This window comes from Manis javanica, chromosome 2, assembly GCF_040802235.1.
Source record: "Manis javanica isolate MJ-LG chromosome 2, MJ_LKY, whole genome shotgun sequence".
In the NCBI taxonomy this organism is placed as follows: domain Eukaryota; kingdom Metazoa; phylum Chordata; class Mammalia; order Pholidota; family Manidae; genus Manis; species Manis javanica.
Window position 1 is genome coordinate 158,136,001 of NC_133157.1, and position 14,639 is coordinate 158,150,639.

Sequence of the window (14,639 nt, forward strand, 5' to 3'; positions counted from 1 at the left end):
AACTTGGCCAGATTCAGAAAGTATTATGTTACTTTATGAGACTATGTTAGGTTATTTATTATACTATTGCTATAAAGTACTCTTAAAGCAGAGAATTACTTTAAGTAAACAACTAGTTATCAGGAGGAAAGCTAAATAAGCACAGTAAGATGGGTTAACTTCTTTATATTCCCATTATCCCCAATATTATTGGGGGTTAAACCCACACAAAGGTCAAAATGAGTACCGAATTGCAGCTACCTCTCAAATGACTTCTGCTAACTTAGATACAAAGTATTCTTTTAGCACAAATAGCTTCCTATGACTAGCCCACAAACATAAGATTAATATGGTGATTGTGGACACTGGTTTTTTAGATGAAAGAGCTCTAGGTTGCTTGGGCAGTAACACACCATGCTTGGTTTCTCTGCTCTCTGTTCATGGCATATCCCTCCCTGTCCTTCAGTGACTGGACTTTAAGTCCAGTCTTTCAGCTCAACAATCCAAACTAATGGTCAATCTCAGTGCTTCCCACTCATGGGCAAAAGTTTATGTGGGAGTAAGAAGGATGAAAACAGAACTGGCTTGTTATGAGGTAACAAAGTATTCTAAAAAGCTGACCACAGATTATCTGTTAAGAAAAGACAGTGGGGATCTTTGTGACAGTGAGAAGGCTCGGCCCCTGCCAGCTTCCCTCTGTGTATACCTGGCTGACCAGTTCGGGTATTCCCAAAGCTCTGTCGATCTCCTCCAGGCCATCGAAATTCCGCAAGGCCAGGTAGAGCTGGTCCAAGAGAGCTCCTTCATCACTTGGAGACTCTGCCGCAGGATGTGGGCACAGCAAGTCATCTGGAGAGCTGCCAAATGGTTGCCTGCAAAGAGACAGACTTCATCCTGGGCCGTGGAAAAGCTAGCTGATTAGAGAATATTTTTTTCCTTAAAGACAAAAGTATCAGTTGACTCCCAAGGTCTCTGCAGTACAATACTGTACTGGCCAGACAAAGAACAAAAGGACAACTCAAAGTAATAGATAAACTTCATAAAGGGCCTCGTACAGGTCAAACACAAATTTAGGCATCTGATATATGATTTTTTTATTTCTATCACCCCCACTTTAAAGCTGGCAAAGCTGAGCCTCAGAGAGGTGAAACTATTTGTTAGGGATCATACAGACCGACACTGCAAACTCGGGATTCCAACACAGACCTATTTGATTCCAGAGCCCATCCGACCAACCATATTTCCACAAATCTACACTGATACATCAAACACATACATATGTTTACCTTGCACTGAAGTAATCAAAGGCCTTTTCTGAACTTCAGTAGAAAAGGCTAATTGACTGAAAAGTCTTATTTTACACAAGGCTGTGATGGCCCACTTGGGAGAGACTAGAGATCTCTAAGCGTAAAAGCGTTAATTCTGTGGGACTTGGCTGTTGCTGGACTAAACTTGGCTGGACCAACAGTAAACTTCTTACTCATGCATATGCAGGACTTTTAAACATTTATTAAAGCCCACAAGAAGTGTGTGGCTATTAGCCTTTTGGAGTTAGGCAAGAAAGTAGATCATGAACATGCAAATTATATTTGTTATTATACACAGTAATAGGTGATAGAGAAAGAGTAACACTAAACTCCACGGTATACAAAAATCCTACAATTTAAATTAAATGAAAAATTGGGGAAGCTTTTTAAAAGAGCTTCTGAGTTGCTTTAATATCAAAAGTGGAAATGATACTTGTATTTTTCCCAAACAGTTCTATTTTGTACTCTGAGAGTAATTTTATGGCATTTTGGAGAAAATAAAAGTTCACAGGTAAATAACTTCATTCTTAAGAAGTGAGAATAGATTCACTGAAGGATGAAGTTACCCAACTAACCTATGTAATGCCCTATTTTTTTAAAGACAGCTTAATATATCACTCTGAAGCCAACAATTAATTTCAAACAGTTCTAATACAGTGCACTGAAAAACCACCTTTCCATTTATCCCTAGTCACTTGGAAGGAACATCACCCAGGTAAGTGTACCCTTACTGACACAGCTCACCTGTTGTCCCACATTCCCACTGCCGCTGAGTTGTGGCCACCCAGCAGTGCAGCTGCAGCCACAAGCCAAGTGTGCCACGTCCTGCAGCCGGTGCCCCGCAGCTAGTGCCCTTCACTGTGCCCGCGTTGCTAGAAGCCTCTGCGCCTATGCTCTCAGGGCCTGTGCTCTTGTGCTGGGGCTCTTTCTGCCCCTCCCTCTCCTCCCCACAGTGGCCTTTATTCTCAGTAAGATGCCATGCACTGGAATGGCTTGTTCAAGCCCGTCCCTGCCTCCCCACCCACACTCTCCCAGAATTAATTTTTAAACACAATTGTGATCAGGACACTCTACTACCGCTGCTCTTAGGGAGTGGGAGGAAGATGCAGAAAAGTAGCAACAAGAAGGAGAAAAACCACAAAACAGCATGTCACAGAAGCAAAAAGATAAGGAAATTTCCCAAAGAGGAGTGGCCAACATTTGGATGTGGTAAGTTTCATGGAAAAAAAAAAAGTTCAAGTCAGTCAAGAGTGGATGTCTTCTGTTTACCAAAACTCTCTTAAGCCTGAGACTTCATTCCCCCAAATGCTAGTTAAGCGAGGCATTAAAGTACTTTCCTTGTCTAGCTCTAGTTCATGACTTTGTTTCTTCAGAAGCTTCATTCCTACACAGACAGAAGCCCCCAGCCCAGATCCCTCCACCGATGAGCAGCCAAGTCTACCTTCCCCAATGAGCAGCCAAGTCTACCTTCCCCGTGAGCTCTAGCAAGGCTGCAGGGGCTCCGTGTGAAGCCAGAGACCCCCAGTCCTGCATGTGGCTGAAACCCAGCTCAGAAGGAAGGTGTGCAGCCGTTCAGACCTTTGCAAGACAACCCCACCCAAGGAAAGACACATGCAAATGCTTCAAACAAAACAACAACAAACTAATGCAAATGTTCATTTCATTTAAACAATTTCCTACATAATAAAAGAACTAGTTTTTGTTACATGCTTTTTTCCACCCTTTTTAAATTAAAAAACCAAACTAATGCATGACATAGATTGAAAAGTAGAATAGTGCCCCCTGGCCTGCGCGCTCTGGTCAAGACCCTCTTAACTTAAATCAAGCTGGAGCTCTCCTGGAACCTTCCAGCTTACAGTCTCTCTCAGATTCTCCTAATATGATGCTGTGAGGTGCCTTTTCCCAAAACACACTTTGCCGAGCTGACTCCAAATTTCTTACTTCAGCTGTCCCAGGAAAACATCCAAGTTCCTGGGACACAGTGGTGGTGGTGTAATTCTAGGACACACACACTTTGGTAAGGCCTAATCTTTCCAAACTTAATGCCCACAACTTCCCTGGGAGTCCCAGCAACCCTGGGCATTTGATCTTTCCTCAAAAGATGCCAAGACTTAGCACTCCATGCTCTCCCTCCAAGATTCCGCCTTCCCATCAGGCTTTGGTGTATCTCCTTCACAGCCACCCTCAACGACTCCCTATTCTCCTCTCAATTCTTTGTGTGCTACACTGAACAGATAGTGGCATTTATGTTAAAAACATCAACTTTAGACTGTGCCCATGAGGACATCTTAAATCTCTTTGTTGGCCCAGCACTTGAACACATAGGTTCAAAGTTTCTAGTTGATGGAAATAAAAGATTCCTAATCTAGCCAGAATATCATATTTCATACTCAGAAAAATACCCTGTACTGTGGCTTGGTATTATAAATTTGAGCATAATATGTGTTATATCATTTCCTTTAGAGATGTCAGTGTATAGTTGGCTTGTGGAAAAATACTAATCCAGACTTCTAATCCCAACTTTATAAATGGCTGCCAACATAATGAAGAAATTATTTCCCTACATTTTGGGCAATGACAATTACAGTTACAGTCTAGACAGTGTCTGACAGACAAACACAGTATTAAGGATGAAATTCAGAGGGATAAAGGGAAGAACATGCACATGCCCTGAGCTGATGCAAAATGATAAGTAATAAACTAGAAGAGAGATTTATCATTGAAACTCATTTCTTGAAATTTACACTTTTATTTTAGACTAGGAAGACATTAAGAATGGCGATAAGAAGGGAAGTAAGGTCAATTCTGAGCTCTTGTTTGAGAAGCCGTATCACTGCCATCATGTTTTATGTGTATTTTCAAAATTCTGCAAAGCAGTAGCAGCGACTACATGATGTAAAATAGTCAACAAAAGAAACTTCACTCTCAAAGACATTTCAAACAAGAAAACCAAAATAACTTGTAAGTTTTGAAATTAATAGGAAAGCAAGTCTTTGATGAAAGGCAGCTACTATATTTCAAGAGAAAATAGATCACTTTTGTAAATCCAACAAATCTTCAAAAAATCATCTATAAATCCTGGGCTATCTTTCTAAAGCATCTCTTTTACATACCAGATAAATGAAGAAGAAAAACCAGACCGGAACTACAGAAAATGGAAATTCAGCTATAATAAAGGGGCATGAGGATATGTTAGAGACTTAAGGGCTAAACTACTGTCTTTTTGAAAAGTGCACATAAATTAATGCTGGGTAAATAAAACAGCAAAAACTTGTTTCTAAATAGGAATTAAAAAATGCACTGCTTTCCTTTAATTTCAAGAGAGACATGGTTAGAATCTTTGTTATCCTTCTGGATTTCTGTGACAATAAGTTACTATACAGTTGGCCATAAATTTCTTCCAAGTTCATTTAAAATAGAAATGGAGTAACTGACTGGAAAAACTGAAATAACTTTAGAAGTGGTGAAAATGTTTGGTTTTGCCTACACAGTTCTTACACAGAGAAAACTGACCAGACAGTAGCCAAAGCACCAACAGAACAGGGGCGTTGCTGAGCCCCAGAAACTTGCAAGGCGACCTTACCAAGCTTGCCCTCTGATGGGAAGCCGTGTGCAACCTGGAACTCTTCCATTTCTGTGTTAACAGACCTGTCATCTGTTTGGGCAACAGTGAAAATCCTAACTTTGGGCCTAGTTTTCCATAAAATTAATCTTTGACATTTCATCCAAAAACAACTATCAGATGCTAGATTTAGTTATTGTACTATGTTTTTAATATGTGCAAGTTTCCATGGCAATGGTGGTGGATTTTTTTTTTTTGCAATGGTGGATTTTTAACAAATAAACATATTTAGAAAATATTTGTTATATTTAACAAATAAACATATTTAGAAAAAGCCTAATACTCACTGACACCATGAAATTAAATTCAAAGGGTTGAAAGGATCGCAAAAAAGTACTGCCTACAAGTAGGACTATACTGGTTATTTACATGATGCTCTCTTCCCAGTGATGGAGGCTACTTGCTGCCCTTGGCAGCTGATCCAGGGAGAGCCAGAGTGACTGACTGCAGTGTTCCTGCCTGTCCCTCCACAGCCTCATTCCTACTCAAAGTGCAGTGGGAGGACCAGCGGGCTTGCTAGGAATACAGAATCCTGGGCCCTACCCCTACCTGCCTTTTCTTGAGACCCCAGAGGGGTTTCATAGGCAAAGCGGGGTTTGAAAACACTAGCTTCTCCCTGTGAGTGAACCTAACAGCTGGCGAGATGCCCCCTTTATCTCCCTAGGACAGTATTAAGCAGTCTCCTAATTTTTTCTTTCAGTGAAATAACTAGCTCCCAACTTTTTTTCCCACTTGCTCTATTGCTGGGCTCATAGTCATCTTCTGTTAATTTTGGTTTTTCAAAAACTTGATAGAATCTTCTGAATCCTTCATTACTCCCTTAAGACAGAGAAGGGAACATGGATACCACGTGGCAGTTCTGAGCTGTACAATGCCAGCTGTGACAAAAGCATTATATCCCAGAATAAGAGTCACTGAAACCTCCGTATTTTAAAAAACAAGTCAGACACTCTGGAAATGTATTCTGCCCTTATGAAATTTCAGAAACCCTGGTACCTTTCATCACTTGTGAATTTGATAAAGAACACTACATAATTTTAGACTAAAATAATCCCTGAAAGATAAATCGTTCAGCCTACAGGGAGGCCCTCACTGAACCTGACCCCAACTCTTCACAATGAGCCCCAAGGCCAAATTTCTACAGTTTAAGTTTCTAACAAGTTTACTCCCTGGAAAACACTGCCTGTGTCCTTTAAGTTCCCACAATGCCTCTCTCTTAGGCTCCCAACTCTCCCTGCCCTGGATGCCCTTTGCCCACCCGCCAGCCTGGCAGAGCAATCACTCAGGCCTTTAAGGTCACCTGCACAACTTCTGCTTCCAGTACTCTGCTAAAAAACAGTGAGATCATGCACATTGGTGATGTTGGCTTTGCAAGGAATAATGGAACTCTCAAAGAGGAAAAACAACACAAAGCAAAACAAAACCCACCTAGGAGCTCAAACTCAAGCACCCTGTGAGCCACTGGTGACAGATGTGTTTTTATCCATAAACATAAGAGAGCTGGGGCTTTGTCTCACAGCAAGTATGAGAGCTCATTTCAGACTGTGGGATTGAATTGAGGGAACCTGGGGCAGACCCAGAGGAGTAGTAATCCCCACCCTTGGCAAGAGACCATCACAAATTCTTTCTCTTAAGTAAAGGGTCCTTGATTTTGACATCAGACATTTCATTGACCAAGAAGAACCAAGAACTCCCACCTGACCAAGAAGAACCAAGAGGGAAGATTACCAAAATACTCAGGGGACCAGACCATCGTGAGTAAGAGTCAATCACTGGATTTAGAACTTCAAGAAATGTAGGTATTGTAATTATCAGATAAAGAAATTTAGAAAATGATGGGTGTAATGTTTAAAGATATAAAGATGGAGTCACAAAAATAAGCAAACAGTAAGAGTCTATGAAAAATGACCAGGCAAATACAACTTTACAAGTGAAAAATATAATTGGATTAAACATAGCTAAGAGATAATTAATGAACTAGAACACAGATATGAATAAATTACCCGGAATGTAGTACAGTGAGACAAGGAGATGGAAAATACATGGATTAAGAAACATGGAGGATAGGATCTGAAATTAACTAATGTAGAAAGAGAAAGTGTAATATTTGTCTTACTAGAATTCCAGAAAGAAAGAACAGAGTAGATAGAGGAGGGGCAGTATATAAAGAGATAGTGGCTAAAAACATTCCAGAATTGATGAAAAAAAAATGCACAACATATATCAAATACCAAGCAGTATAAATAAATCTACACATAGACACTCTGTGGTAAAGCTAAAATGCAGAAAATACCAGGATATTTCAAAAGCAATTAGAGAAAAGATCACCTACAAAGAAACAAAAATTATTACACTGATATTCAGAACCAAAAAGAAAAACCCTCAATCAAACTTGATCATATACCACTTCCTTTTTCAAAAAGCTTTTTCAGCAGCTTAATGAAAGTCTGAATTATCCACCATTGTTAATCTACTGTTTCAGCCAAATCTTCTGATACTGCCTTTAATTTAAAATTTTTTATGTGGTAAAATATACATAACACTAGACCATACTCTTTCCCCTACATACACTGTGTTGCTCCTGTAACATGTAGGCCCCTGATTAAGCTGCTTTTGCCATCTAGACTGGCTTCCTGTCATCTCTATCTCCTGAAATGACACCTTTTCTTCAAGACTGAAGCTTTGCCCAGTCAACCCACTTGGATATCTCTTAAAATACGGTTTACTTCTCTTAGGGCATATGAATACAAATACGAACTACAAATTGCACACTGCCTCACTACAGTTTTTGGTGTGCATGTCTTATTTTACAACCAAATCTTAACTTCTTTAAAAGCACATGCTACGTCTAACTGATTTTTGGATTTCCCTCCCCCTTGTACTGCTTGCCTAGTAGATGATATAGTTTAAACACATGAAGACTGGTCAGTACCAACTGTTGAAAAAGAAAAGGCACAGGACTAAAATAATTTACAGAACCCCTTGAACCACCGCTCTCTTGGCCTTCCTTGGCGCCCGGGACTCACCTGTTTTGGCTGGCAAAAGATGCCTGGTCTATAGGCAGGATGCTTTCGGGCCACGGGGCAGTCTGATTTGGAGGAGCTTGTTGTTGGCTGTACTGAGGTCCTCCCATATTCATCTCCAATTCAGATGGCCCTAAAAAGAAGACAAATAATCCAAAAATCATATAGCCTGCAATCAGGTAAGTGTCTATTTCTACTATAAAAGGAAATACTTGGTTTACAGAAAATGGAAAAGACAGAAGCAATAATAATTAGGTGAAAATATGGGAGAGAATTTTTGTTTTGAAACAGAAATAAAGGCAATAAATATCAAGGCTAATCATCCACTTTAGGGAATATCTCGAGCAGCAGTTCTGAACCTCTTACACTTAGGACACTTTATATTCCTTAAAAAAAAAAAAAAGCTTTTGTTTATGTGGGTTATATGTTACTGATACTTACTGTACTGGCAATTAAAATTGGGAAGTAGAAAAAATAATGATGAATTTAAAAATCATTACAATAAATCCACTAAATATAAATACAAGTTTTGAATAGAAATCGGAAAAAACCTTTTACTGGTATTGTTTTAGATTTTTGCAAATCACTTTAATATCTGGATTGATAGAAGACAGCCAGAATCTCCTATTGGCTTCCACATTCCATCTATTATATCACACAGTTTGCAACTTGTAGAACCCTACTGCACACAGAGAGAAAAGGCATATATTGTTTTACTTACGCAAACAGTCTTGGTCTTACAGACCCCTGGAAAAGCTATCAGAGTTCTGGACCATACTTTTGAGAGGTGCTGGTCTAGACCACTTGCTCCTAAACTTAACTGTACTCTTCCACCAGAGTAAGGGTGGAGCACAGAGGAGGCCCAGACAACTCAGCTGTGTTTCCTTTTTAGAAGTTTTTTTTAGAGTTCTAAAGCTAATGGACAGCTCTGAAAACTCCAGTGAGTTTTTTAATGATTTTATTGTTTTCTTTATTTGTAATCCTGTCTTCTGTTTCAATACGTAATTTTTCATTGAGTTCATGGCTTTTTTGAGTCTATTACAAATTGGAGAAATTCAACTATACCATAAAGCTTATCAAGCCATATTTCAAACTCAAAAGCCTGGTGAGGTGCCCTTCAGTGTAGAAAGACTGAGGATTAGTTAAATTTCTGGATATAAGGGATTTGTTATTATGATTTTTGAATAAATGAATATTTAAAAAACTTCACAATTTAATTCTGCATGGAAATCCGGTCATTTTTAGCATTTTTCACACAAGACTCAAATGATATGAATTTATGTTTGGGAGACACACATTAACTTGAGGTACATTCTCTGTAGAAAGGCTATGTGAATCTCATCTTTCAGAAACAGTAAGCCAAAATGTGCTGAGCAATTAAACAGCTAGGTAAGAAAATTGATGCCAGGCCCAGGATGATAATTCTACACTATCATGTCAAAACAATGCTGGCATCTTTCTGTTAATGATTTAGATCTTACTAATTGTGTGGTATCTAAGCATATGAAGAAGTACATAAACATTAACTTATCTGAACTGTGTTAATGTGCAAGAGGAAGATTAGTATGTCAATGATTAAGAAAACTCGAGTATGAGTTACACAGACTATTTTTTAAAATAATGGCTTTACTAAGATATACCTCACATGCCATACAGTTCACCCATTTAAATTCAGTGGGTTTTGGTATATTTGCAGAGCTGTACAAGCATCACAACAATAAGTTTACATTTTCATACCCCTCGAAAAAGAAACTCTATGTTCATTAGGAGTCACCTCATTTCTCCCACAACCTTAGTTTCAGGCAACCACTAAGCTACTTTCTTTCTCTACAGATTTGCCTATTCTGGACATTTCTCATAAATGGTAGCATGCAATGTATCAGACCATTAACCTTAATAACATGTGAACTGTATCCAGGGAGAAGTCTAGTGATTCTTACATGAGATGTTCTATAAGACCTTGAAGCTTCGGTGAGGATCTGGGAAAGTTTGTATGAACAGTCTAGGGTAGTGGCCAAGGGATCTGCATTTTAAGTCCTGAAAGAATTCTGATGATCCAGAGTTAGGAACCACTGCTATATCACTGAAATACTTTAAATTATCATATATATAACATTCATAGCATGACACTCTAATTTGCTTCCCTCAGAAGTTGAATATTGAAAATAAAACATCACAAAGGTAGTTGGCTCCCATATGCAACTGAAAAACCTATGAGAGTCTATGGTTCTATACAGAGTCCAGCAAAATCCCACTTATGACAGCTGGCCATGAGGGTTAACTTACCTAAGATGTAAATTAGGAGCATGTCTTGAAAGAACTTATGGCCCTGTTAGTCCCTTCTAAGAAAGAATAAACATTAAAAGCCAGAGCACTGGCACTACCTTACCTATATTCATGACCTGAGACTGAAGCATCTGTCTTTGGCCAGGTTGGCTGTTGGGTCTCATGGGGATGCTGGCTGTTGGGTTCCGAATCATACCTCCTTGGATGGGCCGGTTCATAGCACTGGTGGTCGCAGCACAGGTGACTCTCACGGCAGAACTCTGTGGTGGCCATTCCCCAGATGGCATAGTGGGCCGGGCAGCATTACTACCAATCATTCCTGCGGGCAAGCCAAGGACAACTGAGAAATACAGTAACTGAAACCATATTCAGCATGTATGAACACCAGAAGACCTTACTCTGTACAAGACAATCACTCTGTGATACAGTTAGCCCAGGGCTATTGCCCTCACTGGGACAGATGTGGGCCCTTGGCTAGTAAGTAAGAATGGGCAATTACTACAAAGTTTTCACACCATGAACTTGCCACTCTTTATAGTTCGGAAAAGCTATTAAAATTGTTCCCATATGTAGTTAGAAACAGGTGCCGTGGCGTGTGGATAACCCCGACTTCCTTCCTCAGGAAGTGAATCACATGCTAGCTGATACACACGTCAATGCTTTACTTTCCAAAAGGGAGGTGAGGCTAAGAGGAACAAGGTGAAGACTGATAATCAATACTTTCACTACAAACTAATATCATAGACAGTATTCTGTAAAGCCTATCCCAGACTTCTAAATCCTGGAAATCATTTCAGAGTATTATAATTTGTTAGTTACAGAATTGACCAAGGTGTCTCTGAAGCATGGAGATCTCACAACTGTTCTTTATAGCCACGGCAGGAGCTCCTACTACTTCAATATACCTGACAAAAATCCTTTCATACTTGAGATAGAAAGTTATCTGACCACACACACCAGTAAGAGTAGAACACTGCCAACCGAGCAGGATAAACCTCTTTGCTCTGTCTGGTCTGGCCATCAGAGATGCTGGCAATGGCTAAATATTTGCTTAGACTTGATATTCTTAAGGGGAAAAACCCCAAGTGAGGACCCTTCATTTTGAAGTGTTCTACTTTTAAATACAATGGCTTGCTTTCATCTACTTTACTTATGACAACAACAAAAGGGTATATTTAAGAAGGGGAGACCAAACATGTATTTTGGGTTTTTCACTGGTGAAATGAAAATATGCTAATATAAGGATGATTAAGAGTAAAGGGTAATTAATTAGTTTGAAAAAATTAGGATAATATGATAGTAATACATATTTTAAAAACCATTTTAAGATTGGATGGATTCAAACTATGCAAAGTTATTATGCAATGTTATTATGGGAGAATGGGCATTTTATTTTTCAAAAATCTATTACCTAAGTAATACAACAAGATTATAGAAACTCTTGAAAGCAGAAGAGAAAAACTGTTCATAATTCAACAGTATCAATGCAATTACAACTGAAGTAGTCTCTTGCAGTTTTTCTATCTTTTTTGAAACAAAGCACAGGCATTGTATGATCTTCACTCTGGACCCCAGCGATCACCAGGTAGCCCAGATTTGACTACAGGCATATCCCCAAATTCCTACCTAAGATTCCTACAAGAACGCCTATCTTATATTTTGCTAATAAGAAGGCACCTTTAATTAATCAACAGCTCCTTTTCTGCTACAGAATTTTACATAAATCAGTACTTTATATAAATCAATACTGTATCTTAAAAATAATATAAAAGTAATATGGCACTGATTCTGAGTATATAAACTAATGAAGTAGTCAGTGCCTGGCACATACAGTAGGCACCCAAAAAATATTTGTTGAATAAATAAACAGTTTTTATACAAAATAATTCATGTTTCCCATGAATTGCTTATCAACAACAGAAAAATTTAAAAATCCATCTTTTCTCAAGTTGAACTCTAAGTTTTGTTTAACTATCTAAATAGCAGTGTGTACACAGGGGTTACAGATTAAGCTTAAAAAAACAAAATAACACAAAACCAAAAGACCAACAGCAATTAAATAAGTCCACAAATACAATTTCTTTTTGTAATATCTACTTCTGTGAATGCCTTTGTCTCTAGTACCTCAGAGAAAGAAAACTGTAAATTGTGAGCAGTTCTTCATTAGAAAACTCAGCATCCTGTTCTGTGATAGGCAGATATACAGGGTACAGGATGTGGTGGTAAAAGCAATCAATCTCGGTATAATCATTTCTATTCTGAATTGGATGGAAGCTTGGGAATACGGTAGCTACTTCACTGATGACCACTAATGTGCCTGGGCAACCTGGCAGACACCTTTAAGCTATAGCAGGTCAAGGTCCAAACCAGATCACAGGGAAATTCACAAACCGTCAAATATGGAGCCCTGAACCAGTTACTAATAGGCCAGGCATACAACTGTATGCTGAAGTTCTTCATTTTTAAAGAGTATTTTTCTGAATAAGAACTGCACTGCTTTTAAGTATGAAAGGCTGGTTGAACTTTACACTTCCATTCTGAAATTCTCCAAACACAATTCATCAGTGAATACAAGTTTTGGGATTATCAGCAGATTATCACAAAACGTTAGCAACCACCAAATTGCTTTATACATACCATTGCAGTGTCTAGAATAGTAAACTGCAATAGAAGTGAAATAAGCCTATGCTCTAGGATTAATGATTAAAGACCTCAGAAAAGTAAAGATCACAGATAGAGTAAAATGGTCAGCTTACTGGAATGCTTTCCAGTGCTTCATATGCCACTCTCATAGTGAAACTATAGCATTTCTTATGTTTGAACATTAGTTTCTAACATAAAAAAGTCTATTTGAAAAACTCTTACGACTTGGATGTGGATGGATGAGTACTTCATTAAGTTAAATAACCCACCCATAAAGTAACGGTGCATTTGAGCCCTTACCTGTGCTACTGTTCCCTAAATTTCCTTGGTTGCCTATCATGCCTTGATTGCCCATCATTCCTGGCTGAGGTATCACTGAGTAGGGACTACTGTTTCTGATTGGTGGGAAAGGTCCAGCACCCGTTGGGCTCTGCAGTGTGATGTCAAGTGGTAAATTCTGGCTTGGCAATAACCTGCCCAGTTGCCCTGGTCGTGGGTTATTAAAAGCTAAGGAGAAAACAAATGAAAACTGAAGGTTAATATAGGATAATGGAAAAGAATAGTAACAAAAGTAGTTTTTAGGGAAAATGTTCTTTGTAAAATAACACAGATAGGCACAATAGGGGCCAACTGCCTACATAAAAGACAAATTCACAGACAAAGAAACCCCCATTCAGTGCCAAAATGCAGACTTGTAATCTAATCAACAAGTCTCTAGGTTAATTCTTGACAATCCTGCAAAAAAAAGAAAAAACCCCTCAGAACATGCCTATTATTTACCATATATTTTTCTCTCCAATATTGATTTGTAAGATTTAATTGTATTTGCTTGCTAAGTACATCACTAGTACAGTTTTTTTTCATGTGACATTACTGAAGTTTAGGAGTACTACTTTGTTAGTCACAGCTGGGAAGCTATAAACATCTCTTGTATACGGCACCAAACCAGCCACATGAGGTTTGGACATACCAGTTCTTAACTGGACTTCCCTAGGAGTACAATTAGGTTACAAATGCCTCCTCTCATTGGAGGGTAAAATCGTTAAGTGTGATCTCTGCTACCTTAAGTCAGCACTAAAGCTTTAGAGCCCTGTTTAGTCTTCTAAATAAAGCTTCTTAAAATTCCAGATGCATTTACATTTGAAATAATTCTTATGGTTAGTTCACAAGAATTTACTGTGTACAATGCACTGTACTATCCCAGAGACAACCAGCAATTTGATAACAATGTTACTGAATTTTAAAGTATAAAGGTATTATAAATTACAGTTAATTTATTAAATATCATGTACTTTATTTTCCCTGAATTATATAAACTATGAAATAGAACATTTTGAAGAAAGAGTTAAGTTCTTTATAATCAACAGAAATAAAATATTTAGAAGAATTAATTGGAATAGAAATTATGTACATGCTTAATCATGACTTCCTCAGGTTTAGTTAACTGCTTACCATTCAATAGTCTGAATACCATTAGGAGGTACAGAGAAGGGACCATGAGTTCCCATGCAGTCCTTCATTAATTCCTCTGATTAATGAGCATCATCTTTCTAGTGTGTTTCTTACTTACTTCCCAACTTTTGGACTTCGTGTCTCCCATGGTCTATTAGAAACCCTCCTCTCCCCAAGAAATAGACAGGTTTAAGAGGTAAGAAAAACCTCTGTTTTGTTTTACCTTATTCAGAATGATCAGGAATCACATGAAAAAATATCTAGTGATTAAAGGGATTTGTGATCTGCTTGATGGTTGCTATTTCTGATTTGAAAACAAAGCTAAGC

General features: G+C 38.4%; 1 protein-coding gene across 13 annotated transcripts in view; it reads right to left on the bottom strand.

The window, feature by feature from the left end:
- Nucleotides 1–14,639, bottom strand: part of NCOA2 (nuclear receptor coactivator 2) — a 289,669-nt gene that overhangs the window by 19,272 nt on the left and 255,758 nt on the right. For 12 of the 13 annotated variants that reach the window (XM_036998037.2, XM_036998034.2, XM_036998035.2 and 9 more), the window contains 4 exons: nt 13,161–13,367; nt 10,321–10,536; nt 7,935–8,064; nt 686–851 (listed from right to left, as the gene is read on the bottom strand). In XM_036998037.2, coding sequence (XP_036853932.1) covers nt 686–851; nt 7,935–8,064; nt 10,321–10,536; nt 13,161–13,367 — 719 coding nt within the window. The remainder of the gene's footprint in view (nt 1–685; nt 852–7,934; nt 8,065–10,320; nt 10,537–13,160; nt 13,368–14,639) is intronic. The other variant, XM_036998040.2, reaches the window with a different exon arrangement.